The following is a 27,317-nucleotide window of genomic DNA, read 5'->3' as shown; positions in this document are numbered from 1 at the left end:
GATTTATAGATAAAGAAATGGGAAATGAAAGTATAATAAAATAAAAAAGCTTGTGGTGTAATTTCTTAACTTTGGCAGAGGACTAAAGGGGTCAACTAGAGTTCTTCTTTTCTGTTTTTCTCTTCAATGTTTCCATTTCAACTGTATTTTTAGTTCCCTGTGACTTCCTGGAAATGTCAGTGTGTTATGACCCCCGGGGTAGATTATGGTGTCTCTCAGGAGGAGAATAGTAGTGCTTAATCCTGAGCCTTTACTGTTCTCTGGTGTCACGGTGCACACCGAACCTTCATTATGCAGCCTCCAGTTCTTTAACTTCATTATAGATTTCAGAAATGTCGTCTTCAAACCCATTTTGTCACTTTGACCGCTTCCCAAGTGACTCATTACAGGGATACCTGAGTAGTGAGTGCGGCTACTGCCTGTGTGACACACTTTAGGACCTGAGCAGAAAGCCTTTGCAAACATTCTAATCACCGTCAACTATTTGCTCAAAGGGCCTATGGCTACCTAGGACTGTATAAAAATTAACACCAAAAGGAACTATTTTGTGCTGTTTCAGGTCAGGAAAAATATTTCTAGTAAGATACAGGCTAATGGCTTGGCATGATTGGATTACAACCTGCCACATCTGAAATGCCACAGTACAAAATTACTAAAGTGATAAGTGAGCAGGGTGAGCAATTACGCCAATGCTTAATATGAACTGGTGGATTCCAGTGCTCGGCACCTGCAGTTTATTTTCAAGACCAGCTCTTACCAAAGTCTGCCACATGGTGTCACTGTTTGTCTTTTCTTCTTAGGAGCACAATAGCTGTTGTTTAATAATTAAATATACAATAAAATCACTTATACCTGCCACCTAAAGCTACAAGAATAGCCTGGGTGGCATGTTTTAGTCATTCCAATGTATATTTTAAGTTTGAATTGTCTCCCTTGTATGAGAGTGATAGCTAGTACTATTGTCATGGCGGTGCAAGCTACAGTGGCCTCCTGATCAGGGCCCTGGCATTTCCTTTTATCTTTTTCTTTTTTTACAAACTAAGCGCTGAACGTGTGGTGGGCTTATGTGGATGCAGTGTAAACAGAATATGTGAACAATCGTGTGTGTACACAGAGGCATGTGTGTCAATTACAGCAGTAGGACATTACTTTCATTAGCTGGATATCTACTGGCTTGCTGGACAAAACTGGGGCACTCTCCCAGGCCATGGCCCTTTTTTTAGAAGTGCCCTTGTTCTGCTTTAGCCACAGTTGAGAGATTACGCAGAGGCTGTGTGAGCGCTGCTGCATGCTGAATAGGGAGAAGCAGAGGAGGTTGAATGGGTCTAGCTAAAGCCTAACCTAGAGTCCAAGTATGACGTACCTTGAAATAGAAGATCTTAAGTAGAGCCCAACACAGCCAGGGCTTAATTTGAGCCGGTGCTTTCTGGTGCTTAGCTCCGCCACTTATTTATCAGGGCGGGTCTATACCAGATTGCCACTGCCAACTCGCATCAACAGCGTACATCAAACAATGAATAAAATCGAATGTTCAGTGTTCATAAGATCCACACTCTGTGTCTCCCCGTGAAGAGCTGAGCCATTTATAAATCCATGCCTTCATTTTGTGTTGCGGTGGGTGGAGGCCTCTGATTGTGTTGGATGTGGTCATGTGTGGCTGCGACAGGCGGGGCTGCCGTGTGCGTCCGTAACCTTTTTAAATTCCACCGCCACGCCGCCAGACCGCCTTATCAGGAAGCACACACACAACGGCACTATCATTTGAAGCTGGAGGAGCGTGTTGTGAAGTGTGCAGCACCAGATTCAGGTAGGAATTTCAGCAATCGATGTCTAGTTTTACTGACAGACACAACTTTTTTGAATAAAAAAGCAGACACATTTCGTGTGCCAGAGATGCTTTCTCCACAGCAACGTTCACTTACAGTTGAAAAGAGACGAGAAGGCAGATGATATGAAGGATGGATGTCTCGCTTGTTTCAGAGACAGGAATATGAGATCAATAGAGCGCTCAAATCCATCAATGTTTCAAATGCAAAATCAATTGCCGTAGAAATGACACCTTGCTATTTCAAATGTGCCAATATAGACAGGTGATGGCCCATAGTGACTCTTGCAACACACACAGGGTAATGGGAGGAAGGCTTGCAAACAGTCTAACCACTGGCAGTTGCTCGGGGTAGCATGGCAGCCACTAATTTTTGCCCACTATGCCACCTCAGATTAGACCGAGCCTTGTCCTGCTCCAACATGAACACTCCAGCCTGAACTGCCAAGCCAGCTAATCTCCAAGAGCTATTTCAGCCTGATTGGGCCTCTTCGGTTCGGTGTAGTTGTTTCCAGTGGCACGGTGACCATAGGACCAAGGTCTGGAGGTGCTCTGGCCACAGTCTGTTACATCAAACACACACTTTGACTCGGCACTGTATTGAAATGTGTAAAACACTTTTGAGTGTTCAGAAAAGTCTAATATTTTACGAATTAAAATAGAAAACAGTGTATTTCCAGATGCTTTTTTGATTTGCAGTACTTTTTTTAATGGTTTGTTTCAATTTCACGATGTATAGGTCAAATAAAAACTTTTTACAAGAACCAGTACAAAAATGGTTTCACTTACCTTTCCGCCATTTTCCTTTTTGGTAGAAAACATAAACCAATGACTGCAATTATGATCAACAGACATGCCAGTCCAGCACCGAGGCCTATCCAGATGCCTTTTGGGGGGACAGAAAGAACATATGGAATTCTAATCTACAGAAAATGATTTAAGATATTTTTGATTTCTTAGAATTCACCTACTTTGATGGGTTGTGGCCAAGGGAGGAGAAGATGGCCCAGACTGGATGTGGCACCGGTTTCCTTTCCATTCTTCGGCACATCTGGAAATTACAGAATGCACAACTTATTCAACAGGAATGCACTGGCGCCCTTTGAAACACAAACTGCAAAGAATGTAGGTACAGTGAGTTATGAAAATAGGTTTTGCAACTGTGTTTTTATATTCAGTAGGCGTAGGTAAACGGTCTTGCAAAATAAACTTGACGTTTAATTTCCTGTGAGAGACTACAAAACCAATACCAGGATAGAACAAACATTCCTAAACTCTTTAAAGGCACACTCTGATTTATACAGACCTTACTTGCATATGCTGCTTAAAAAAACAAATGACATTGAAAGCACCACAAATTTCAAAAGAATGTATAAAACTCCTCTTAATTTATTTCATATTTAGTTATTTATATACAGGTCGCCTGACAAGCAAGTAGCATACCTCCTGAGGAGCTTAAAGCATTTTAAATGTCATTGTTACAGTGAGAAACACTCTTTATTTCTAAATTACAGCAAGCTAATTGGTCCAGCTGAAAATATCCACGTTATTGCACACAAATAATGGTTATAATTGAAAGTGCCCTGTTCATTTATTCACTAAATTCATCCAGGCGCTCCTGGCGCCCATCTTTAATCTGAATTAGGCTGAAGAAGCAGCATGTGGGAGGTGTATATCTGACGGCTGTCAATCACTGGTTGGAGAGCCTTCCTTCCTAGAATGAAAGATGGGTCGACAACCAATGAAGGTGGTCAACAGACTCCTCCTCGGTTGTACAACACGTGCAATATCCAGTACAGGGCACTTAGCTGACCCAAAGCTGGAAGAACAAAGCCAAAGGTAGTAAAGCCCTGGTTTTAATTGTAATCTAATCTAATGAATACGAGGCAAATTTCACTGCCAGAAAAATTCTGAAGCTGCCATTTGGATGATGTCATCAAGCTTGCACACAGTTTACTCTACCCAGTCCCCCAATGTGCCACATTGGTAAAGGGCCTATGATTACGTCAATGACCTTACAGTGGTCCCAAAACTCAGGTATACCTACTATTGACATACTTTATCCACCAGGGTAGGGGGAACTGTTAAGAGTGATCCACCTCATCCGGCACTGGTCGAGAGCTCCTCTCCAATCTCGATCCAACTGGATAATCGTTCCCCCCACACCCAAATAGGCATACTTGCCACTCAAAGAGAACGAAATACACAACCTTGTAAAAAGGTATGAAACCAACAATGCCTCCATTACTCAGTTCCCCCGCCAAGCAAAAACTGGCTTCCCTATGCATAGGATTATGTCGAACCGCACACAAGACCCATTCCCCATCCCCATCCCCACCCCCACCCCCACCCCCACCCAAAATCCAAACTTATTATTTCATCTGATTCTTATCACCACCCTTCGTCTCGGGCAAGCTGAAAACCGACATGCTAGTTCATCCGTGTTAGGAAATGGGTTTCAGGTTGGCAGAGGTATGCACGATACCCAAGCAGGAACCACTGCCCTAGTCAGGGTAAGTCAGATACACCCCCTAAATTAACCTGTGCTCACCCTGTGGTATCTTGTAGTATCTTGACACAGGGCAGTCAGACTTAACTTAAGAGGCAATGTGTAAAGTATTTTTGCAACGCATCAAGCAGTAACACATTGGAAACACCACATCAAGACTCCATACCCGTTTTGAAAAATAGAGAATAATTTTATAAATAAAACAAGACCAAAATGAAAAAAATCTAATCACTAGAAGTCGTTAATTGATCACACTGGAATGGGGCAAATTCAAGAGTTCAGGCTGAACTCAATGGAGCACACGCCGGGTACACGACACACACATGGTTTGCTGAGCAAATGTACATTCCAACTGGGGAAAATCCTGACTCTGCCAGCACTGCCCTGTCCACCAGGTTGAAGCAGGCCATAGACATAGTTGCCCGTTGCCCCCCTGCGGAGAGACATAATTAGGGACAAAGGCAAAGGGGCCCCATGGTTCAATGACTCCCTAAGAGCCCTGAAGCAAATCCTCCGTCAACAGGAGAGAGCATGGTGGAAATCCTACAACGCAGATTCCCACACAGAGTACCTTTTAGTGCTTGGAGCCTATAAAAAAAGCCATCCTTGCAAGGAAAGCAGAATTTTATGAATTTAGGATTACCTCAGCTAAGAATACTCAAAAAATAAACCTTTTGTGTGCTCTCAAAGTTAAGACAAACAGAGACTGTGAAGCCCACACATAGTCCAGAGGATTGTAACAAGTTTCAATCATTCTTCCATGACAAAGTCAAGGACCTACTGAACGTGATTACTACCACCTCCACCGTGCCCTATTCACTGTCACCAGTTCTCCCGGCACCTCTGTTTGCGGCACCACTCACTGTCTTCCCGACTCTGACCACTGACTCTCTGCCCCCCTTAATGGGATGGGTCATGTCCAGCTCCCCAGCAGACCCGTGCCCACCAACTATCTTTAAGATGGCTCTACCAGGGATTGAGGACAAGGTACTTTCACTTCTCAATCAATCCCTGGCATATGGTACTGTCCCCGCTAACCTCAAAGAAGCACGTGTCTTCCCGCTTCTAAAGAAGCCAGGAGCGGATGTGAAAAATTTAAACATTTGTAGACCTATTTCCCAACTCCCTTTCCTGGCAAAAGTGTTGGAGCAGCACGTGCTGAAATCTCTATCTTACCATCTTGAAATAAATAACCTCCTGCAGTACAACCATGCAGGGTTTAGGGCCTATCATAGAACAGAAATGGTCATACTAGCAGTGATGGACGATCTTATGCTCTGGGCTGACAGGAAAAGGCTGTGTGCCCTGGTCTTACTGGATCTGTCCGCGGCATTTGATACAGTTAATTACAGCCTTCTTTTGACGCGGATACATGATCTCGGAGTCCAGTGCACAGCCCTTAAATGGTTTACATCTTTCCTCAGCGACCGGTCACAGAGAGTCCAGCTGTCGGCTCACACGTCTGAATCGGGTAGTCTTTCCTGAGGAGTCCCGCAGGGATCAGCATTGTCCCCTCTTCTTTTTAATGCCAACCTGCAGCCCTTGATAGCCGCCCTAAACATCATGGATTGCCAGATCTATAATTACGCGGACGACACTCAACTCATCATCCAGATCAACAGCTTCCCAGCCTCTCATGCTTATACACAAAATATCCTTAAATTTATCACCAACTGGATGATGGCCAACTCCTTAAAAATCAACCCAGACAAGACAGAGGTCTTGGCCATCACCACCGCTTCTAACCCCTGGAGCAAACTTTTCTGGCCCCAGGAACTGGGCGCTGATGCAGTCCCGGCCATGGTTTTTAAGAGTTAGGAATTAAAGTAGATGCTAACCTGTCCATGACCCAGCATATGTCTGCAGTAGTGGGAACCTGCGCCGGCCTGATAATGCAGCTCCGTAAGCTTGTCCCCTTCATGAGCTTCTCCACTCTCAGACTGATCGTGTCGGCAATGATAATCTCTCGTCTTGACTACAGAAATGCCTTGTACATTGGCCTCACAGAGAAATTACTTGCCAGACTTCAGGTTACCATGAACGATGCTGCCCGGCTAATATTCAAACTGCCCAGAGGAGCCCATGCCACCCCTCTCCTCCAACACCTGCACTGGCTCCCAGTAAAGCCGAGAACCAAGTTCAAGGGTCTCTGCATTACGCATAAGGCCATTTATGGCCAAGCTCCTATGTATGTTAAAGATTGCCTAAAACTTTACACTCCGAATAGGGCGCTCCGGTCTTCAGAGGCCTGCTTACTGACTTGTCATCGTTTAAGGTTGCCTCCAAAGGGGGTAGAGCCTTTTCCATGGCTATCCCCCATTGTGGAATAAACTACCAGAGACACTGCGCAAAGAGCGCGCCCGTCTTCCTTTTAGGAAGAAGCTAAAAACGGTTCTCTGCCTAGAGGCTTTGGGCTCTCTTCAATACAAGCCCTGTTGCATCTGCAGGCCAGGCCGTGCCTCTCTTTTCTGATAGCGTTTAGAAACCTGTCAGTGATAATTGCGCTCTATAAATGCAAAATACAAATTCAAAGTCAAGAGTTCAGGCTGAACTCAATGGAGCACACGCCGGATACACGACACACGCATGGTTATTTGAGCAAATGTACATTGATCCTAATCATAAACAACGAGATGCAGGGTGTAGCCTAGCAATGCGTCATGATCCCCGTGCAGTTGGGGTGATGCAATACATTTCTCATTGCAACAGCGGTGATTCATCTGTTCTGTGAGCAGTGTGCAGAATCAGAGGTGCAACAGTACTGGATGGTTGCACTGGTTATCTCCACAGTGTATAGGTGGTGATGCGTAGCTTCTGAAATTGATGCAGTGGTTACAGGCGCGATATGTCAATCTGGTTACAGCAACAGCAGGTATGTATTGGTTCCGATTGGCACAACAGCGGAATCGCGGTAAAATCCGCGAATCAGCGGGGACGAATTTTCAGCCAAGCAAGGGTTACAGCAGCAGGTACAAAAGTTGAACCTAATTTCTTTGTAACCTTTTACAAAAGGGTTACAAACAAATTAACTTCAACTTGGACACCTGCTGCTAATTTGCTTCCTGGCGCCTTGTTGCCTACTTGCAACTATTCTCTGACCCTGCTCTGACCCTTGAAGCAGGGTCAGAGAATAGTTACAAGTAGGCAACGAGGCACCTGTCCAAGGAATTAAACCTCATCAGGAAGCACTTACAGATATAAAAAACAGGAAGAAGGGAGAGGATGGAAATACACCCATTTTGAGTTGTCTGGAGGGGTTAAACTAAAAGAGACCTTTACAGCACAATTTTCATATGCATTTTGCTAAAAATAAAAAGCTGTATGTTCTGTAGGGGCAACTCAGGAATCTGGCCCTTCAGAGATCCGGCTTCTCTTTCTTTCTCTCGTTCTCTCTCTCCCTCTCTCTTTCCCTCTCTTTCTCTATCTATCTATCTATCTATCTATCTATCTATCTATCTATCTATCTATCTATCTATCTATCTATCTATCTATCTATCTCTCCCTCTCCCATAAACGACTGCATGGGTAACTTCGCTATGCAAGCGGCTGGCAAAGACGCAAAAATCCCCGCGAACACGCAAAAAACCCCGCGAACACGCAGAAAATCCCGCGAACACGCAAAAAACCAAAAATCCGCAAATTCGCGAATTTTGCGGATCGCGAATTCGCAAATCCGCAAATTCGCGGATTGCGAATTCGCAAAATTTGCCCATGCTTAATTGGCACTACTTTGCAGAGCAGGATTCACAGCATGCAGAATACAGGCACTCTTTGTAGGCTGAAGATAGAAATCTTTGATATCCCTGAGACTTCAGAAAACAGGGTGCAAGCCAACATGCCCTTGGAGATACTTAGGTTTTGGGATGTAGAGATGCAGGTCCAGTCCTTCTCACTCCAAGAAGAGAGGGCAGCAGACCAACACAACAAATCAATTCAGCAAAGTGGCAGCCCCTCCAGCAGCACAGTAGTCCTTCTTCCTGGTAGTTTGATCTCAGTTCCAGAATTATGGTGTCAGAGGTTCAGTAATTATAGCCAGTGGAACCTTTGAAGTGGTAGAGACTTCAAAGAGACACCTTTGAAGTGCACAAGTCCCCTTTCTTTCCTGCACTGGCTCCCGACTCTCTATAGGGGTATATGCAGCCATTTGTGTAGGGGCAGGGCACAGGCCTTTCAGGTGTGTCAGTTCCTCCCTCCCATCCTGCCCTGGATAGCCCATCAGGATACGGATGATCCATCACTCACAACTAAGCTCCCTTTGTGTCTGGATGTCTTGAGGGAATGCACAATGTCCGGCAGTCACCCACCCCAGGCGTTTATTTAGAGGCAGGCAGAAGGCACCAAATGGTTACAGTAACAAATGTCAACTTTCTAAAAGTTCCATTACAATCTAATGGGGTAACCCTGTGAACCTCAGATCATGGGTATCATTTAGTAAAATAAGCAAAGTAGTCCTGTCAATAACTTAGTAAGCTTGGAAAAACAGTATTTCTTAAAGGTAAACCAGAAGCATCACTCAACAAATGAAAAAAAAGAAAACACAACAAAGCTGTTTATGTACATTGGACTGAAGGTTGCTCCAAATTGCAAAAGGTGACAAGAGTACTCATGCATACTGACAAATAAAAGGTAGATTGACTGGATACATAAAGTACAATAAAATTCGAAGTTCGCATTTCTCAGGCAACCTGCATGCTATCTGTGGGGGGATACCTGAATTCAAAATCCTTATCCAATAGGGTAACTAGAGGATTTTGCTTAGCAGTCCAGAGAGGGATTAGGCCTTAAAACAGACATTAGTGAGTGTCCACGTTTTCACCCAAGTAATCACAGTTGCTTAGAATCATCAGATAGGATCTAAATCATGGTGTGAGAGAGGGAAACCTGTGTGACAATAGCAGGGAAAGTTTAGAAGGCTTAAAACTGGTGTTATTTCTAAATAAAAAGGTACCTGCTCAAGAACATGCTCCCCTGTACAAGCAAATAAACTGACACTGGCTTGAGAACACACTTCACTTTCACACCATCTGCACACCTAATGTATCACAACATTTTGGCTTTTGTACAGGTTGTGCTCCATGATGCTGTGAACCTTTTATCGCAAAAAGACTACATATATTATAACTTTAGCAAGGATGAACATATTTCCTTAGAGAGACACAAGAAGAACCATAAGATAGTGATAAAACCAGCCCACAAGGGTGGAGCAATAGTTGTACAGAACAGGGAGGACTATAAAACAGAATTCCTGTCTCAAATTGATGTCCAAAAGAATTACCTAAAAGTGAAGGGGGACCCGGCCATTGAAGTGGGACAATTGATCAAGAACGTCACTTACTGAGGACTACTTGAGGGTTTCCTTAGCGCACTGGGGTACAAATGCCTGAATAAAAAATTCCCATGAATGCCTACGATTTACACATTACCCAAAAAGGCCTCCCCATCCCTGCCGGAGCCCCCCTCCCTGAGCAGAGAGAGAAGAAGAAAAAGGAGGAGCATCAGAAAGAGAAAGGGCTTGCATTGCTTCATGTCACATTTGGGCCCATTGGGTCTCCGGCCAATAAGACCAGGGCAGCTTGTCGCTCCTTAGCAATAGTCTTTGGGCCTGGGTGAAGTTCAGTAAGAGATGATCCAGTGCTCCTCCAGTTGTGTGTCCTCCATTTGTCACGATTGGGTCACTTGCCCTGGGAGCATTCTGGAGAGAGATCCTTGAGGTCCAATAGTCGACATGCCTTCTCCAGTGATTGTAGCTGATGAAGTTTCCCCTTGAGGTAGAAGACCAGTCGGAAGAGGTGCCCCCACAAGTACGGCACCCCCGCCACCCTAAGTTGAGCAGTGACAGGGCACAAGGCTTTGCATTTCTGGAGGGTGGATGCCGATGTCCTGTAGACAACTGGACTATGGCTATGGCAAACTGAATTGGGTGTCTATCTCTTGCCTTCTGGAGAATATGATTGTTTAAGGGGAAATCAGGGACACACAATAATGTGACCAGTGGAGTAGAATTGGGTGATCTCTTAGGGCCAACTCTATGGGTGCGATCCAGCTTGATGTGCATGTCTGGGGGAGCTTCCAGGATCGATCAGAAGAGTCACGTCAGGAAGGAGGTAAAGTTTGATCCCTCTGCCCTGGAAGGGATGCCTCTGACATGGACATTTCTTGAAGAAGTTTCTCAATTTCCTCATCTCTACCTTATTCATGAACCTCCAGGGTCGAGACCCTGTCCCCCAGACTGTTTATGTCATGTCAAACCTCCTTAAGATCACTGGCAGACTCCTTTTTGAAGGATTGAAGGTCCTCATTCAAGGAGTCAAACAGTGCCTTGAGAAAGGGATGGGTGATCAGTGCATCCGGGCCCTCAGAGTCCGTTCCAAAACCAAAGAAGATAAGTCTGCCCTATATATTTTAGTTTAAAGGCTGATAAAGAGTCCGACAGTTATAATAAGCACAACTTTGAGCTCACTGAAATTCACGGCCGCCACATTTAGATCGTCACACAGAATTGGAATAAATATATGATTCTATTTTCATTTTCAGAATATAAAAGTAATTTAAAGGGTATACAAAAACATCATCATACAAGTATATACAAGGCATAATAATTAAATCACAATATGGATAAATGCGACACCCCTAAGCACCCACTGATCTTTCATTCATCATCACAGAATCATTCCACTAAACTAACATCACACATTCCATCAACCAACTCAGTTAACACAATACATAGACCTCAGTACCCATCGTGAACTAATACACTGAGGTTGTTCTGCGTGGTGATCGTCTGTTCTGCTAGTACCATCTCTTTTTTTCCCCAGCTAGTTGCTGAGAGGATACCGCAGTTGGTTGATGGAATGTGTGATGTTAGTTTAGTGGAATGATTCTGTGATGATGAATGAAAGATGAGTGGGTGCTTAGGGGTGTCGCATTTATCCATATTGTGATGTAATTATTATGCCTTGAATATACTTGTATGATGATGTTTTTGTATATCCTTTAAATTACTTTTATATTCTGAAAATGAAAATAAAATCATATATTTATTCCAATTCTGTGTGACGATCTAAATGTGTGCGGCCGTGAATTTCAGTGAGCTCAAAGTTGTGCTTATTATAACTGTCGCACTCTTTATGAGCCTTTAAACTAAAATATATAGGGCAGACTTATCTTCTTTGGTTTTGGATCTGTTTCTCCCCTGCAAGTCTGCCTTACATTTATCTCAGGGGGCCCGATCTGTATTTGTTACCCCTCAGAGTCCGTTGTCTTATGCTTTTAGTTGCGGTAGTGTCTCCAGTCTGAGTCCTAAGCGTTTTGAGTAGCATGTCTTTGAGAATGCAATCTCTCTTCCCCTGCCTGGTGGCCATAACAAAAGGCGGATAGCTGTGCTGTCTCCCATTGAAAGGGTCACAAGACCAAGCTAAACAATAAGGCTGTGCTGATTGAGGGTAAGTCCCCTAAGATGCGCAGTTCAGTGAGCGTCAGGAAAGGAAGGAGAGTCCCTTCACAGTGCATACTAACTACCTTGAGTAAGGGTGAGGCAAAATGAGAGCAAATAGAAATCTGCACTTACCTGTAGGTCCCCTGTCTGGCAACAATGATGTTCAGAAGCAGGCATCCATTCTCGGGCCCCAACCAGCACCAGGACAGAGCCAGGGGCACTCAAAGTGGCCTGCCATTAAAAGAGTCCAAGGTGGCTACTGGCGCCGAGTTTCAAACTGTTGAGTGTGCATCCAGATTCTGGAGAACAAAAGATAATGAGTACAGATTTCTGTGCCCCCCACCGTCAGGTAGGCCAGAACGGTCCAAGGTAGTGGGAGCCAAAAGGCCCCAGAAGGGCCTCGGGCCCAGTTTGTCTCAGTAATCTCGTTGAGAGAGAACTCCTCAATCATGCCCAGATGGCCTCAGACTCTGGTTCTTCCCAGGAGTGGTGGGACGGTAAGAGCACTAAAGTCTCACATTGGCCCGTCCTGCAGGCTTTTGCAAAGGGCCAGGGTGAGCTGGCCCGGGTGCCTCTCACCTCACTGTAATTTGCTCTTCTGATGCCAATCCAGTAGGGGCCAGGCCATTGCACTGCCCCTCAAGGTCCAGCTGCCTAGTGCACCCTCAGCTCAGGAAGCAGGACCGCACCCTCAGTGACCTGCCTCTTAATCACCGGTTCACACCACCTCCATTTTCAGGGGCTGCCTTTTGCCCTAGAAGGAACCCAGGGATATCTGGGACACAGAATTGGCCCAACCTTGAGTGCAGTTTCCTCCAGGGAAGCCCAGTATTTGGCTCACATGTACTGCCTGACACTCACCAGATGGCCCAGGGTGTTGCTGCCTCCAGAACTGAGGCGGCGTCGCAACCAGGTGTCTTCACTGGGAGAGAAGTGGTGCACCGGAAGGCTAAGCGGACCGAGGATCCGGCAGAGTCCCCAGATCCTTAGGCCTCAGGTCCTCTCCAGTCTCACCCCGCCTCAGAGTTTGAACTGGCAAGATGTGGGCATCTCCGAGGTCAGCTCTGGCTATTCTGCCCTGAAAAGGATCATTGTTCTTCTGGCCCTGGTGGTTTCCAGATTGAACTACACCAATTTCCTTTATGCTGGACTGTCACAATATCTGCTACAGAAAATACAAACAGTTTAGAATGCAGCAGTCTGTCTGGCTCTTTATTTACCCAGGTGAGTCTCGATCTCTTCTCGTCCAAATAACCTACACTTGCTTCCTGTTAAAAAAAGGATCCAGTGTAGGATCCTTACTGTTATGCACAGAGCCCTGCACCAGTTTGTACCAGAACATATGTCCTTCAGGATTCAATTCTACTCTCCTCTAACAACTTTTCACTCTTCCCTTTTTGCCAAAGTTCCAAGGGTCAAACAAGCAAAAATCAGAGGCAGATTATTCTCCCCCCAGGGCCTGAAAGCTTGGAACAGTATGCCTGCTGAATTACAGCAAATGAACAATGAATGGTCTTTCAGAAAGCAACTTAAAACTTGGCTTTTTACTCTCTAATTTTGTCTCTTTACATTCTATGCTTTCTCAACTAGCACTGAGACACTCCTCAGAGCATACGTGCACTCTAGAAGTTCAGACATTTATTCATTCATTCTTGAAATATTGGGACAATTCCGGACATAACAATTCTCAATTCCTCACTTATACTGCTAATTCAGCCATAATAGTGATCATTCTTGACATATCATCCAAGACATCAGATGGTGACAAATGGCTTGTACAGCAGAGTTTATCCATGTGTGCCAGCAGTGCATGTGGGCACTTGACGCAAATGGTAAACTGCTGTTTGGGTGCAGAACATCTGCTTACTAATAAGTGAAAAAGTGGTATTTCAAGATACCAATTCAAGAAAGTGTTAAGGTCTTGTTTCAGTAAATCAAGGATATTGTTTTGTTGTTATTGTGTCTATGTATTTTCATAAACTGACAAGCTCATGCTTGAGGCAAACAATTGGATTTTCAAAGTGGTAATCAATACTGCAGTTTCATCCTGTAAAGGCAACCATGCTTGCTATTGATGGAATAGGGTTTCGCAAAAATGAAACCTGCTCGAATGGATAACCCCATAATACATGCTAACAGTAAGTAATTGTAGTAAATCTAACGTACACCCAACATAAACATAAGGGAACTGCTTTGCGCATGCCTGAACTAAGGCATAATTAAATAGTATTGTGATAACTGTTGTGCTTTGGAAGAAACAAAGAAGTTGCACGGATAAGCTGCATGTGCATCAGTATTTTGCATGTAGCATCCTGCTTTAAAGTAATAATTAATGCTACTTTGCACTAAGGTTATGCTAGGTAAAATTATTGGGCAATAGTGCAAGGTGGGTGATGAACAGCGAATGTTTCATTATCATATAATTAATAAATGTTCATTTTCATTTACTTTAGTGTGCTAAATGAAACCACCATCTTCTTAACTTGTCTAATGTGGGAGGGGGGAAGCTTCTATGAGTGAATCCATTCAGTCATGAGGCAAGCAAGATGTGCTGTGCACCTCAGATGACATGAAAAGGGTGAAGGCCAGAGTGTCAAACGACTACCACCTACTGTACCCAGGCGTTGGTCCAGAGATGTACTCTGCAGATTATGTTAATTCATGAAAGGAGAATGTAGTTAGCAGGCGGATGCAGGCTAGCGGCTGAGCACGCCATAGCCACTCTTCCCTCCTTCTTCCAATGCTGGATCTTGGCAGCTGACACCTGATGTCAGAAGCGGGATGCCAGCAGAGGGAACAGCTGAGCTCCACGAAGGACATGCACGAACATGCTAGCGGGAGCCGGGAGCAGAGCAGTCCAAGCACCTTTGTGCCGGTGTGCCTTTCTCTTTCTCTCGCCATTGGGTCCCGCTCCTGAATAATCCAGCACAATGTGTCTACACTGCTGTTGTGGGTCTTTACCATGCTAATACCATATCGGCTCCATATTGACCTGGTGCAGTTCAACAGATGGCCTTCATATTTCACAAGCCTGCATATTTCCTGCTTGTGCTCCTTGGAGTTGCAGAAAGTGACTGCCTATGGGGGGATTCAACACACCTCAGCACTACGTCTCTCAGGCAATCAGGCGGAGATAGGGGATTTGAAGTTGAACAGCTTTTTCTTCTTCTATGCCAAGAGGGGGTAAGTACATGTGTTTCTCTTACCGGCTGGTGTATGGGGGTTCCCTATCCCACCTGGTTGGGGGTCCCTGGCGGCGTTCCATGTATTAATTTTGGCTACCCTGTCATGGGATCTGCTTGACAACTGCATTATGCGAAATCTCACTAAAGGCACTAAATGTAGTGTAGCAGCCCACTCTGACTCCCCAATCCTTGGACAAAGGGTATAAAAATGAGTTGCTGCTGCTCATAGGAAAGTCCTGGACCTGAACTTTGAAAACGCTGAGATGGCAGGTTCTAAGTTTGGCAAACAAGACCACCTTGGAGGTGCTTCTGTGGACCTGGATTCCAGCATTAGCCCCTTCTCTATTACCTTGTCTAGGGCAGGCACCTCCACTTCATCAGATCTGACCAAGCTAAAGACAGCGATGCTGGTCGATTCAGTTGGGGAAATCAAAGACCTCAAAAAGTATCCTTTTCTTTTGAAAGCCAAACCCGGTTTATCATCTGCGGAGCCAGAGGGGACATGGAATGTGCTCCCTCCAGTCGACAACCCTAAGGATCTTAGTAAAGATGGGAGTCCTAGGGATACTACCCTGTCAATCCCCTTCTCTGCTTTTGCCTTCTTCTGGAGGGAGCTCATCTGAACTATCTACTCCCATGGATACTGACTTGACCATCCCAATTGAGTCTATATCCTCTGACCAACAGGCTTCGCAGTCTGATGTTAAGCCGGAATTGACCCAGGACAACTCCTCTCAGGATAACAGACCCTTCTCTATGCAATGGGACGCTAGGAGCCTCCTTAACTTGATTCTGGATGAGATTCGAGATCTGAAAGCCTCCTAATCTGCTGAAATTGCTGTAATTCATGCCCGTCTAACTAAAATTGAAGAAAACATGGCTCAGGTCCTGGCACATCTTCTTGAGGTAGAGACTTGGATTTCACGATTGGAGGACCAAGTTATAAGTATGAATAATAACGCTGCTGCCGTCCAGAGCCAAAAAATAGCATTGGAGTTCAAACTGGAGGAATCAGAGAACCATTCTAGATGCTCCAATCTCCGTATTCTTGGTATTCTGGAGGGCCTCAAGGGCCAGCAGAATCTACAATGGATTGACTTGTTTATTAGGAAAAATGTCCTCCTGGAGTTCAGTGGTGATCTGACTCTTACGCAAGCCCATAGGGTACTAGCACATCTTCCTCCCAATGCTAAATTTCCACTGACAATTCTGGTTAATTTGGGGGATTTCAGGGTCAAGGAACAAATTTTAACCAAGGCCATAAAGCAGTGACAGTTTACCTAGTTGGAGATCCCACTTTGTCGCATCCTCCTGGACATGTCGGCTTCTGCAGCCAAAAGGCGAAAGAGTTCATTAAAATGCTACATCTATTTAAGGAACAGGGGGCGCAGGTAATGATTGCACAACAGAGCAAGTTAAAAGTGCTCGTCAAAGGCAGATTTCATATGTTTTGTAATGTCCCAGAAGCACCGTAATTACTGCAACAAATTTCTTTGGATGAGTCCTAATGGCCTGTAGACTCCAACATGTTAATATAATGTCAAAGTGTTAATGTAATGAGTTACAAAGGTTTTCAATCACTTGTTTATTTCTCTTGGCCTCTCATCCTGATGTTCTTCCTTTTCAAGCATATCCTCTTGGGCAGCTTCTTTTCTATTGCCTTCTGTTTTCTCTTCTACTTTTTCTTTTTCTTTTTTCTGCTTTTTTCTTTTGTTTAGAAGGGGGGTAGGTAGACCGGTAGCACTTGGCACCAAGTCATAGTGCAAGTTAAGGGGGGTGGGATAGCCTGTCATGTGTGAGCAGGGATGGCAGTGGGAGGAGGGAGGGGTCACAGGGGTGGAAAAGGGAGCATGAGGAAAGAAAGAAATCAATGTTTTAAATCCAGAAATATCCATTCATTAGTAATGTACTCATTTTTGGTTAGGCTTAGAATGGGGCTATTGACTGATGCCATAGCTTTCCAGAATGCTTTTTTGCTTGGTTGTCCTGATCATTTCCTGCTGTCTGCTAATGGATAAAAAGGACATTTTGAAAGCGGTTTCTTTCAATGTCAATGGCCTCAACAATAAGAAGAAAACACGTGCCATTGAGGCATGGATTAAGACAGAAATCGAGTGGCCATTTTAATACAGGAGACTCATATACCGGTGAGGAAACTTTCCAAATGTTTAGGTCCTGGGCAGCTTATAGGGGCTTCTCCTCCTCTTCGGTGTCTTATCGGGGTACAGCGATCTTCCTTAGCAAAACCCTTCAGTCCGAGGTAGTTAATTCTGTAAGTGATCAGAGTGGAGGTGGTGCTGGGCCACCTGCAATCTTGGGAATAGACTTTTAACTTTTGCCAGCATATATACCCCTGTAGAGTATAATCTTATGCCATGCAAAGTGCTTTTTCACTGTCTGTCGGGTTTTAGAGTGGCCTAGCTGTTCCTGAGCTGTCCTGTTCCTGACCTTATTACCTTTTGTTCCCTGATTCTCTTTTGGGGAACCCCCACTATCTCCTGGGTCGAGGGGGTGGTCTTTTCCCACAGACCAATAGGTCTGTATTTAGTTTATATCCTGCTAAGAATTTAAATATTAATGTATTTGTCTCCGAAACTTTTGTCTCTCCACCTTTCCATTCCGTCAATATTATTGATGTGCATTATTTTAGATGAACCTATTGTCTCTTCATCTAACCCTCCGCTAGGTATATTATGTTTGGCATAAATATTTGATGAAAAGTTTTGTCTCTTACTCTATCTTCTCCTTCATTGCGCAATGTCATTGTCTAATTTAGATAAGTTTGTATATCATATATAATTTCTCTTTCCGTGAGATTCAGGGTTTGTAATTTGTGGCCAAATCCAATTGACCATTAACCCTTTATATTTGAGATTAAATTCATTTTTTTTTTTAAATCATACTGAGAATCTGTGATTAATTCATTAAATTGTTTGGTAAGTTAGTAGTCCTCATAACTATAAACTATTCAACTAAATGGTCCATCGACAAAATAGAAGGAACGTTGATATTAAAGATGAGTTAATAAAAGATGTCTCATTTGAATCTATAAAAGGAAAGAATTGGTGTCATGAGAGCAGCCTTAGGGTTGGCCTGAGTGTTCTGAATTTGCGCTCCCATGGAGTCTGGGAGCCTCTGCCTGCTCTCTCCAACCCAGCAACGCAGCTGGGGTTAGAGACAGCTTCACTGCGCATGATGCTTTGGCCAGCCTGAGACGGCCAGCCAAACCATCATGTGCAATGAAGACAGTACACTATCACTGCTCCTCAGGCTCCCCCAGGCCCGCCCCCTAGACTTGACAGGAAAGGAAAACAAAACTATAATGAAATGTGTTTATTAACGTTTTATTTTTCCTTTCCTACCATTTTGAGGAAGGGCGACACTCCGTCGCCATAGTAGAGGAGCCGCCGCTGAGGTTTTCTGTGCATTTTAGTGAAGCACTGCCAGCAGTGCAGGTGCTAAGGAGCAACTGCACACAAGCACAATCATATCAGTGCGATCACCATAAAGTAACCCCAGGGGATATTGTTTCTTAACCTTGATTCTAAAATGCCATTATTTCTAAATCTGAGGCAAAATACGTGAGTTATACATTTACTACCTTGGATCATTAGGGATAAAACTCCACCACCCCCGGTCTAGTGGCTTAGTGGACTAATGCATCCACTGTAGAGGCCCGTGTTTGACCTCATGTTCACAGGTTCAAATCCTGATGAGTCAACTCAGCCTTTCATCCTGCCGAGATTGAAACAAAATGAGTACCCTTGTGTTGGGTAACAATACACATCTATTATTCAGTGCCAAGATACCCTTCTGGGTAAACACATGCTTTACAAATACACATGTTTCGTTGCCTTTAGGTGCAAACATGTTATATCTTTGTGGAGTGCTTGAAACCCAATGTCTCCCTCAAACAGAGTTGTCAAGCTTTCATCTAACATAGTGCAGAACATTTTGAGAAAGGCAAGGTGTGCAGTTTGCCATCTGTTCCACTGTGCCTCTGAAGACCTGGCTGTCCAATAAATGGTCAGGTGTGTTTTGCTGAAGTTGCCATACGCTAATGGTTTTATGTATCCATGGATTTTTACAGTAAGCACCATTATTTCTTTCAGTATGCCTAATATCTAATTCAGGTGATGATGGGGAATGTATCGCCTGCTGTTCTCTCTGATGTGTACATGAACCTTCTTGGACGTAATCCAAGAAACGTTGCTTTGCATACCAATAGGGGTCATCTAATTAACCAAGAACACATGCCACCTGCTAAAATTCTTCTTTCTGGCACCCTCCTGCTTTTCAAGTTGTACAAAGCTTTTAAACAATTTATAATACATTTGGGGTAAAATAACTTTACAATATGCAAAATGCATTATGTTGCTTGAAAATGTGCTCTTTCAAGAAAAGTCTGATGAGGGCATATAATTATATTAGTGAATAATGGTAAAATAAACAAAATAAGGATGCACCGATGCATCTAAACATTCAAATACACAACACACCGCGTCTAATACAAGCTTCTAGTAATGCTTTATAATGAGAAAGGCACCTGTGCTTAAAACGCCCATCCTTTTTAGCAAGTACAATGTAGGTCACTGCATTTTATTGACTAACCATTACAAAAATGCTTCATGTTTGGTTTGGATGATAAAGAGCAGACATTCTCAGCATAGGATGTAACTCAACTAAATCCATTAACATCCTGACTTAGCTCCTTAAGTGCCAGACACCCATGTTTATTCATCAGGTCAAAGTAAGTACACAAACCCATTTAACAACCTGAACAGAGAACACCAGAAAGGGATGTAAGTGCACATCTATTGAAAACAACAATGAATCCTCATAAAGTTAGCTGATGTGGGTTTTATTATATATGGGACACTGACATTCTTTTTTTAGGAGTTCTATTGCCATGTAGAGGAATAAGGCTGGAAAGCTGAGGTAACTTGCAATATCCTTAAAATGTACAGCAGAGGGTAGTGTATTTCTTACAATACATGGTTACACCATCACCCCTACTGCAAGCCACATACATCCCTTGGGTCCTAGTATTTCATAAGAAAGAGGTAGCATTATGCAGACATGAAGAATAACAATTAAATCTAGTGTGAAAGTAAATATTTGTTGATATAAGAATCAGTTTAATGTAAGTTAGATTTAATAAATGCTGATGCTCAGAAACTGAACAATAAGACAGAGATTTTGTTTTTCCCGTAATTACATTTAGCATGAAAAAACAAGTTGTCATAAATATCTCCTTTCTGCTCAGCACTGTTTTAGAAAAATGGACAAGAAGAATGCAAATCTAGTTCTGGTTTTCACTGCATTGTTTAAACTGTAGCTGTAATTATGCTCCTTGACATAAACTTCACTATGGCCGCTAGCTCTGGCAGGAGGTCTTAACCACTCACTGCTAGACTGTAATAACTTATTCCAGTTGAACAACTACATCATTTCTAATTGCACGCAACTAGAGATGTCATAAGCCGCCTGTAATAAGAAATACAGAAATGGACTTTCATGCAGCTTCCCAAGTATTATAATGCAAAGACAATCAAATGCCCTGATTGAGGCTCATTACTGAGCAATGAAGTACCCCAAATAAACACTGGGCACCTGCACAGCATGGATTTCCAAGATGGATTAAAAGCGACAGTGGAAATATGGTGCATTGTTGTCTCATACCGTTTCATTGTTACAACATTGTTGGAAAATGGCCCTCTCTGCAGTCACCCCAAACTTTTTCCCTCTCTACTCCTCTTTTTCTGACATTCTTTTTGTTGGCTTTAGGACACTAAGGGCCAGATGTAGGTGGGTGAATTTGGCCATTTACCGGCCGGTAACGACCGATTTCGGCCGTTACCGACCGGTAAATGGCCATGGAGATGTAGAGGGAGAAAAATGTCACATTTTCGGTAATTTTACCGAATCGGTAATTTTACCGATTCGGTAAAATTACAGAATCGGTAAATTTACTGATTCTGTATATTTTACCGATTCGGTAAATATACCGATCGGTAAAATTACAGAATATGCCATTTAGAGATGTAGGTGCCAATTTTTTAAATTGACACAGGGCTTTGAAATTCGGTATTTTACCATGCAATACAATTGCATGGTAAAATACCGATTCAGGTGTACATGCTTTTTCTGCGTCGAAACGCGTTGGCAGAAAAACATCTATTGCAAATCAACTATGGGAATTATCAGTTTTTAACTTTTCCTTTTAATACTAGAGACTACTAAAATTGAAAATTGTATTCTCTTTTTATATTGTTATAACTCTGTATCTGATTGAATATACCCATCATTTTTTTTATAAATGTGATTAAATTTCATGTATGACTACATTATTTGCTTTAGAAGATTTCTCTTTTTCCTGTGTTTGATATCTATACCTGTATAATTATTTTAATGTCAGCCACTTATATTGTTATTGCCTGGATACTTTATTTCTTTACTAATTGTTGAGCCCTGATCCAGGAATCTGATTGCACTCAGGGGGTCCCTGTTTATTACCAGTACATGCACATCTGTGCATGTACACCTGTGCCATGTGGCACACATATATGCCCTTAGAGCATGTATGTGTGCCACATGGCACACATGCCTAAAACAGGGGTGCCAGAGGGTGTCAAAGTGACACCCCCTGCACCCTTGCAAAATTCGGTATTTACTGATTCGGTAAATACCGAATCGGTATTTGATATTGAATCCTATGGGCTTCAAGGCCGATAGGATTCAATAGTAAATACCGATTTGGTATTTACCGAATCGGTAAATACCGAATTTTACCGATTCAGTAAAATTTACCGAATTAGTACCTACATCTGAAATACCTACTCTAAATTACCGAATCGGTAAAATTCGGTAATTTAGAGTCGGTATTTCAGATTTTGCTACATCTGGCCCTAGGCACTTTACCACTACTGACCAGTGCTAAAGTGCATGTGCTCTCTCGTCTAATGAAATGAAAAGAAAATTTGTAAAGTGCGGTAGCTACCCTGAGGCGTCCTAGCGCTGCAGACTTGTGGCTAGTGAGGGTCGGGGAGAAGATTATTCAGGGTGTGAAAAGATCAGAGTTTTTAAATGCTTGCGGAAGGATAGTAAATTGGGTTCTGTGCGCAGGTGGTGGGGAAGGGAGTTTCAGAGCCTTCATGCGTTGTATGAAAAGGATCGGCCTCCGCATCTAGCTCTCTTAATCCTGGGGACTGTCACCAGGAGAGAGGATGATGATCTGAGGTGTCTAGTGGGGCTGTATGCAGTGATCAAGGAATTATTAATGGCAACTCCGGTTTTCCAGTATGTGTGTATGTATGTAATTAAATTTATAGGACCCACAGCTACCCACCGTGGGGTTTCCCAGCGCCAAGATGACAAGGCCTGCAGGTCAAAAGACAGCTTATTGAGGGAAGAACCAAGTCTTCAAGTCGTTATGGAACTTGGCAAATGAGGATTCAAATTTCAATGTCACAGGAAGAGAGTTCTAGAGCTTCGGACCAAGGTGAGCGAAGGAGCGACCGCCCATTCTAACAAGTCTGATCCACGGGATCGAATAATTACCCAGCGATGGGGACCTGAGAGAACAGCGGGGAACATAAGGGTGGACGAGGGACAGAAGATATGGGGGCGCTAAACCCTGCTTGATTTTAAACATGAATGTATGCTCGGTGAGTGATACAGAGGGTCTTGAACTCAATTCTTCGTCCCACTGGAAGCCAGTGGAGGATCCTCAGTCCAGTCTTGACCGAGAGACGACGGGGGATTTGGAGTAAAGTGCGCACCGCGCAGTTCTGCACGATCTGGAGCGTATTCAAGGTGGACTGGGGAGCTCCTAAGTACAGGGCGTTTCCAAAATCCAGCCTGGAAAGAACAAGTCCCTGGATCATTATTTTCCTGGCTTGGAAAGGCAGTAAAGGGAGGATCTTCCGTATTAGCCTAAGTAGGCCAAAACAGGTCGCCCATAGTTTAGTGGCTCGGGCGTTAAAATTGAGGGATTTATCGAGCCATATGCCTAGGCTCTTGATATTATCCTTAGGAATGGGGGGTGTGCCTAGGCAGGGGGGCCAGAGCGACTTGAGCGCGAGTGGGGAGGGGTTAGCTCAGTTTTTTTTGCCGTTCAATTTAAGGCAAGGCAGGGTCATCCATTTGGAGACCTCTTCCAGGCAGGTCCTAAGGTTGTCGGGGTTTATGTCGAGTTGGTTAAGGGCCACCACTAGCTGAGTGTCATCTGCGTATGTGATGATTTTTATTCCATACGGACGGACTACCTCAGCTAGTGGCCCCATATAAACATTAAATAGCGTCGGGCTCAAGGAAGAGCCCTGGGGTACGCCGCAGACAAGGGGCTTGCTCGGGGATGTGATGTTACCCTCAAACACTTGAAAAGAGGGATCAGAGAGAAAGGATTTACCTGAGATTCCGATGTTCGCAAGCCGTTGGAGTAGCGTGCTATGGTTGACAGTGTCGAAGGCGGCACTTAGGTCCAGGAGGATTATGGCGGCTGATCCTCCCTGGTCCAAGATCTTCCTTGCCACCTCCGTCACAGCAAGTAGCCCTGTTTTGGTCCCATGCTTGGGGTGAAAGCCAGTTTGGGAGTTATCGAGCAGATGGTTAGACTCGATGAAGTCTACTAGTGCAGCATTGGTATGTTTTTCAAGTAGTTTACTCAACCAAGGGAGTAGGAAGCTTGGCCTATAGTTTTTAGGATCACTCTAGTCAAGGTTGTTTTTTTTTAGAAGGGCCTTAACCATGGCGCACTTAAAAAGGAGGTGGGACTGAGCCAGTGGCTAGAGAGGTATTAAGTAGGTTGAGTACAGTTGGGAGAATTTTGTCGTTTACCATACTCAGAGTGCGGGGAGGGGTCGGGTCATTGGGGGAGCCTGATTTTACCTGTAATAGGATGGAATCTAATATGGTGAGATTGAGAGAAGGGAAGGATTGCAAGGAGGTGGTGGGTTGGGTATCAGTAGTGGGGATGGTTACTGTTTGAGCAGAGGTGGGGATAAGGGGGAAGGAGGTATAGATATTTTGAATTTTTTGAAAGAAGAAGTCAGCTAGATTATTGCAGCGGGCTTGTGCATTGGAAGGGTCAGGGGGCTGTTCTGGACGTTTTAGGAGGGTTTTTACAATGCAGTAGATTTCTTTCAGTTTAGGGGCTGCTGTGTTGATTTTTTCTACAAAGAAGGCTGATTGAGCTAATTTAATCTCCTTTTTGTAGGTTCTAAGCATGACTCTGCAGTCAGTTTTACTGGCAGGGGAGAAGTCCAGTCTTCACTTCCTTTCCAAACGTTTGCATTTACATTTTAGTTCCCGTAGGCCTGGAGAGTACCAGGGGGCGGTTTTAGAGCTACGCTTGGATTCCGTGCAATTCGAGAGAAGTACAGAATCTAGAGATTTGGAGATCCAGCTATTGAAATCCTCATTTGCTGAGGTGGGGTCTGGATTGTTATGAGAGTACCAGGGGGCGGTTTTAGAGCTACGCTTGGATTCCGTGCAATTCGAGGGAAGTACAGAACCTAGGGATTTGGAGATCCAGCTATTGAAATCCTCATTTGCTGAGGTGGGGTCTGGATTGTTATGGGGTCTGGTATTGTTCAGAGTCGTCCGCCAGTCGTCCAGGGGAAGTTTGGACCAGTTTCTATGTAAAGAGGTATTGGTTTGTTGCGGAGAGTGTGGGTTAGGAGCCGTCCAGACAAAGGGAATCAGGTGGTGGTCAGACCACCGAATGGGGAAGGGAATGCGTACTTCCAGCTTTGAACAGTTGCTAAAAATGAGGTCGAGAAGATGGCCTTTCATATGGGTTGGTTTGGCTACTAGTTGGGTAAGTTGTAAGGCCGCTAAACTGGCAAGCAAGTGAAGGGCAGTGGAATTGGAGGTGTTGTCAAAGTGGATATTGAGGTCTCCGAGAAGAGTAAAGTTCACTAGTGTGGTCGCTAGGCTGGTCGCTGTGGAGGGAAGGTTAGTGACAAAGTCTCCTAAGGTTCCAGGTGGGCGGTATAAGAGGAATCCCGAGAACGTATTGGTGGGGGAGAGGTCTATCGCAAATGATAGGTTTTCGCATTCCAGTATAAGGTTGTGGGAACTGCGGCACTGGAAAGTGTCCCTGAAGATAATGCCAACCCCCCTCCCCTTTCCCAGTTTTGCGATCTAGGCGAGATAGTTGGTACCCATGGGGGATTGCCTGGACAAGATCTGGTCCGGATTCGTCGTTAAGCCATGTTTCGGTCAGATAAAGGATGTCTGGATTGAGATCCTCAATAAGTAAATAGATTTCCAAAGAGTTTTTTACGAGGGATCTACAATTTAGAAGGAACATCTTGTAATGGTTGGTGGGAGTTTTGTTGGAAACTACTCACCTAAACTGGAAGCCACACGATGAGCAGGTGGTCTGGGGGGCTGCTGGGTTCCAGGAGTGGTCACAGGGTTTTGGGGCCATACACCTTAGTTCATGAAGTTTACTTGAGCTATAGGTCTTTGTTGCTGGTGAACAGGATGTCGGGTTTGTGGCCCCTGGCCCCGGTCGGCCGTGGACTGGCGCAGATGGGCTTGCCTTCGGCATGCCTTCGGCACGCCACCGGTGCGCCTGCTGCGTGGTCTGGTATACATGGAATTATATAGCTAAGTTTCCGCAGAGGGGAGGAGACTAGGCATCTACCTCCAGCCTACCCAGAAGCAGCTTCCCTCCTCACAATCGGGATGAAAGCCTGTGGTGGACCGGGGAAGTGACCGGAGCAAGCTTGGGGAGACCTCGTGAGTCAGGTAATCCTGACTCACAATATGGTATAATTGCTTTACACCTGTTTGGCATATTTGATTTACATGTACATACCTTGTAAAGCGGTATACCATATACCGAGGGCCTGTACATTAAATGCTACCAGTGAGCCTACAGCACTAATTGTGCCACCTTCAGAAATAGCCTTTCAACCCTGTTCCAGGCCTGCCAATACAAGGACTGTGTGTGCAGTTTACTGCCACTTTGACTTGTCATTTACAACTACCCGCTAAGCTTCAAATGTACCTTTTATTATACATGGGACACCCCTAAGGTAGGCCCTAAGTAGCCCTAAGGGCAGGATGCCGTGTAAGTAGAAGGTAGGACATGTATTTTAAGATTTACATGTCCCGCTAATGACAACAGCCTATTTTGTTTTTCATTACTGTGTGCCCTACACTCATAGGCTAGTGTTGGGAATTCCTCATTACACTTTTAAGTTGCAATTCCTGATCAGAGAAGAGTTTTTTTCATGTTTTATATGTTTGAAATGGTAATGACAAATCCTCTCTACTGGGGAAGGTGGATTTAGCATTGCTGTTTTAAAAATGTCACTTTTAGAATGTGGACATTTCTTTTTGCTTATAATGCTGTGTGCTTTTCAGCCTATCTCCAATACATGTATGGTTGAGTGACAGCGACACTTTATGCATTCCTTCTAAGCAGCCACAACACAGGAAGGATGGCTATCTCTGAGTACCCTTCTACATATATCTGCATTCTGGTGAGCTTCCCTATGCAGGTTGGAAGGGAGGGGCTAACATTTTACTTGACTAGACTATGTCCTGTCCCCACATAAAGGACTGGTTACTCCCCCCAGATAGTCTGACCGACAAGACAGGGTTGAAAGGGATCCTTGTGCACTTCATAGAGGTGCTTTGAAGTCACCCCCTATATCAAAAGCACATTTGGGTATAAGGGCCGGGTCACCCAGGCCCAGAGGCACAGGGGAAGCCTCCCCGGGCCTGCCGGACCCCGTACCGGGCTCCCTGCCACACGGCAGGACCCAGGACGGAGCCCGGGGTGGAGAGGCCACCCTCCCCGGGGCCCTCGGGGGCCCCGGAGGGGGCTCCCGAACCCAGCCAAGCAAGGGGAGGCTCCCCGGGCACCACGGAACCCCGCCGCGGGCCCATGGCAGTGCGGCAGGCCGGGGGACAGGGTCCGGGGCTCGAGCACTCGACCCGGGGACCGGCCGGGCCCCTGGACCCAGCCGGGGCTCCCAGGCACGGAGGTGCAGGGGACACCTCCCCAGGCCCTCCGGACCCCAACCCCGGCACCCTGCCATGCAGCAGGACCAAGGACAGAGCCCGGGATAGGGAGGCCACCCTCCCCAGGCCCTCAGGAGCCCCGGCGGGAGCTCCTGAACCCAGCCAAGCAAGGGGAGGCTCCTTGGGCACAACGGATCTCTGTCCTGGGGCCTTTGAAAGTGCGGCAGGCTGGGGGTCAGGGCCAGGGGCCGTGGATCTCAACCCGGGGCCCGTACGTGCCCCCAGACCCAGTCGGGGCTCCCAAGCCCGTAGGCACATGCGACGCCCCCCAGGCCCTCCGTCCCCCGTCCCGGGCACCCTGCCATTCAGCAGGACCAAGGA

General features: G+C 44.9%; 1 protein-coding gene across 1 annotated transcript in view; it reads right to left on the bottom strand.

Annotated features, from left to right (window-relative positions):
• The window catches only part of MALRD1 (MAM and LDL receptor class A domain containing 1), a 2,333,045-nt gene that overhangs the window by 118,854 nt on the left and 2,186,874 nt on the right, over positions 1 to 27,317 (bottom strand). Inside the window, exons 33-34 of the mRNA XM_086939858.1 lie at positions 2,797 to 2,876; positions 2,615 to 2,711 (exon numbers count right to left, since the gene is read on the bottom strand). Of these exons, the coding sequence (XP_086795984.1) occupies positions 2,615 to 2,711; positions 2,797 to 2,876 (177 nt within the window). The remainder of the gene's footprint in view (positions 1 to 2,614; positions 2,712 to 2,796; positions 2,877 to 27,317) is intronic.

Source organism: Lissotriton vulgaris, chromosome 10 (assembly GCF_964263255.1).
Source record: "Lissotriton vulgaris chromosome 10, aLisVul1.2, whole genome shotgun sequence".
Taxonomy (NCBI): Eukaryota; Metazoa; Chordata; class Amphibia; order Caudata; family Salamandridae; genus Lissotriton; species Lissotriton vulgaris.
The sequence above is the reverse complement of the archived record's forward strand: the minus strand, read 5'-3'. Positions and strand labels throughout refer to the sequence as shown.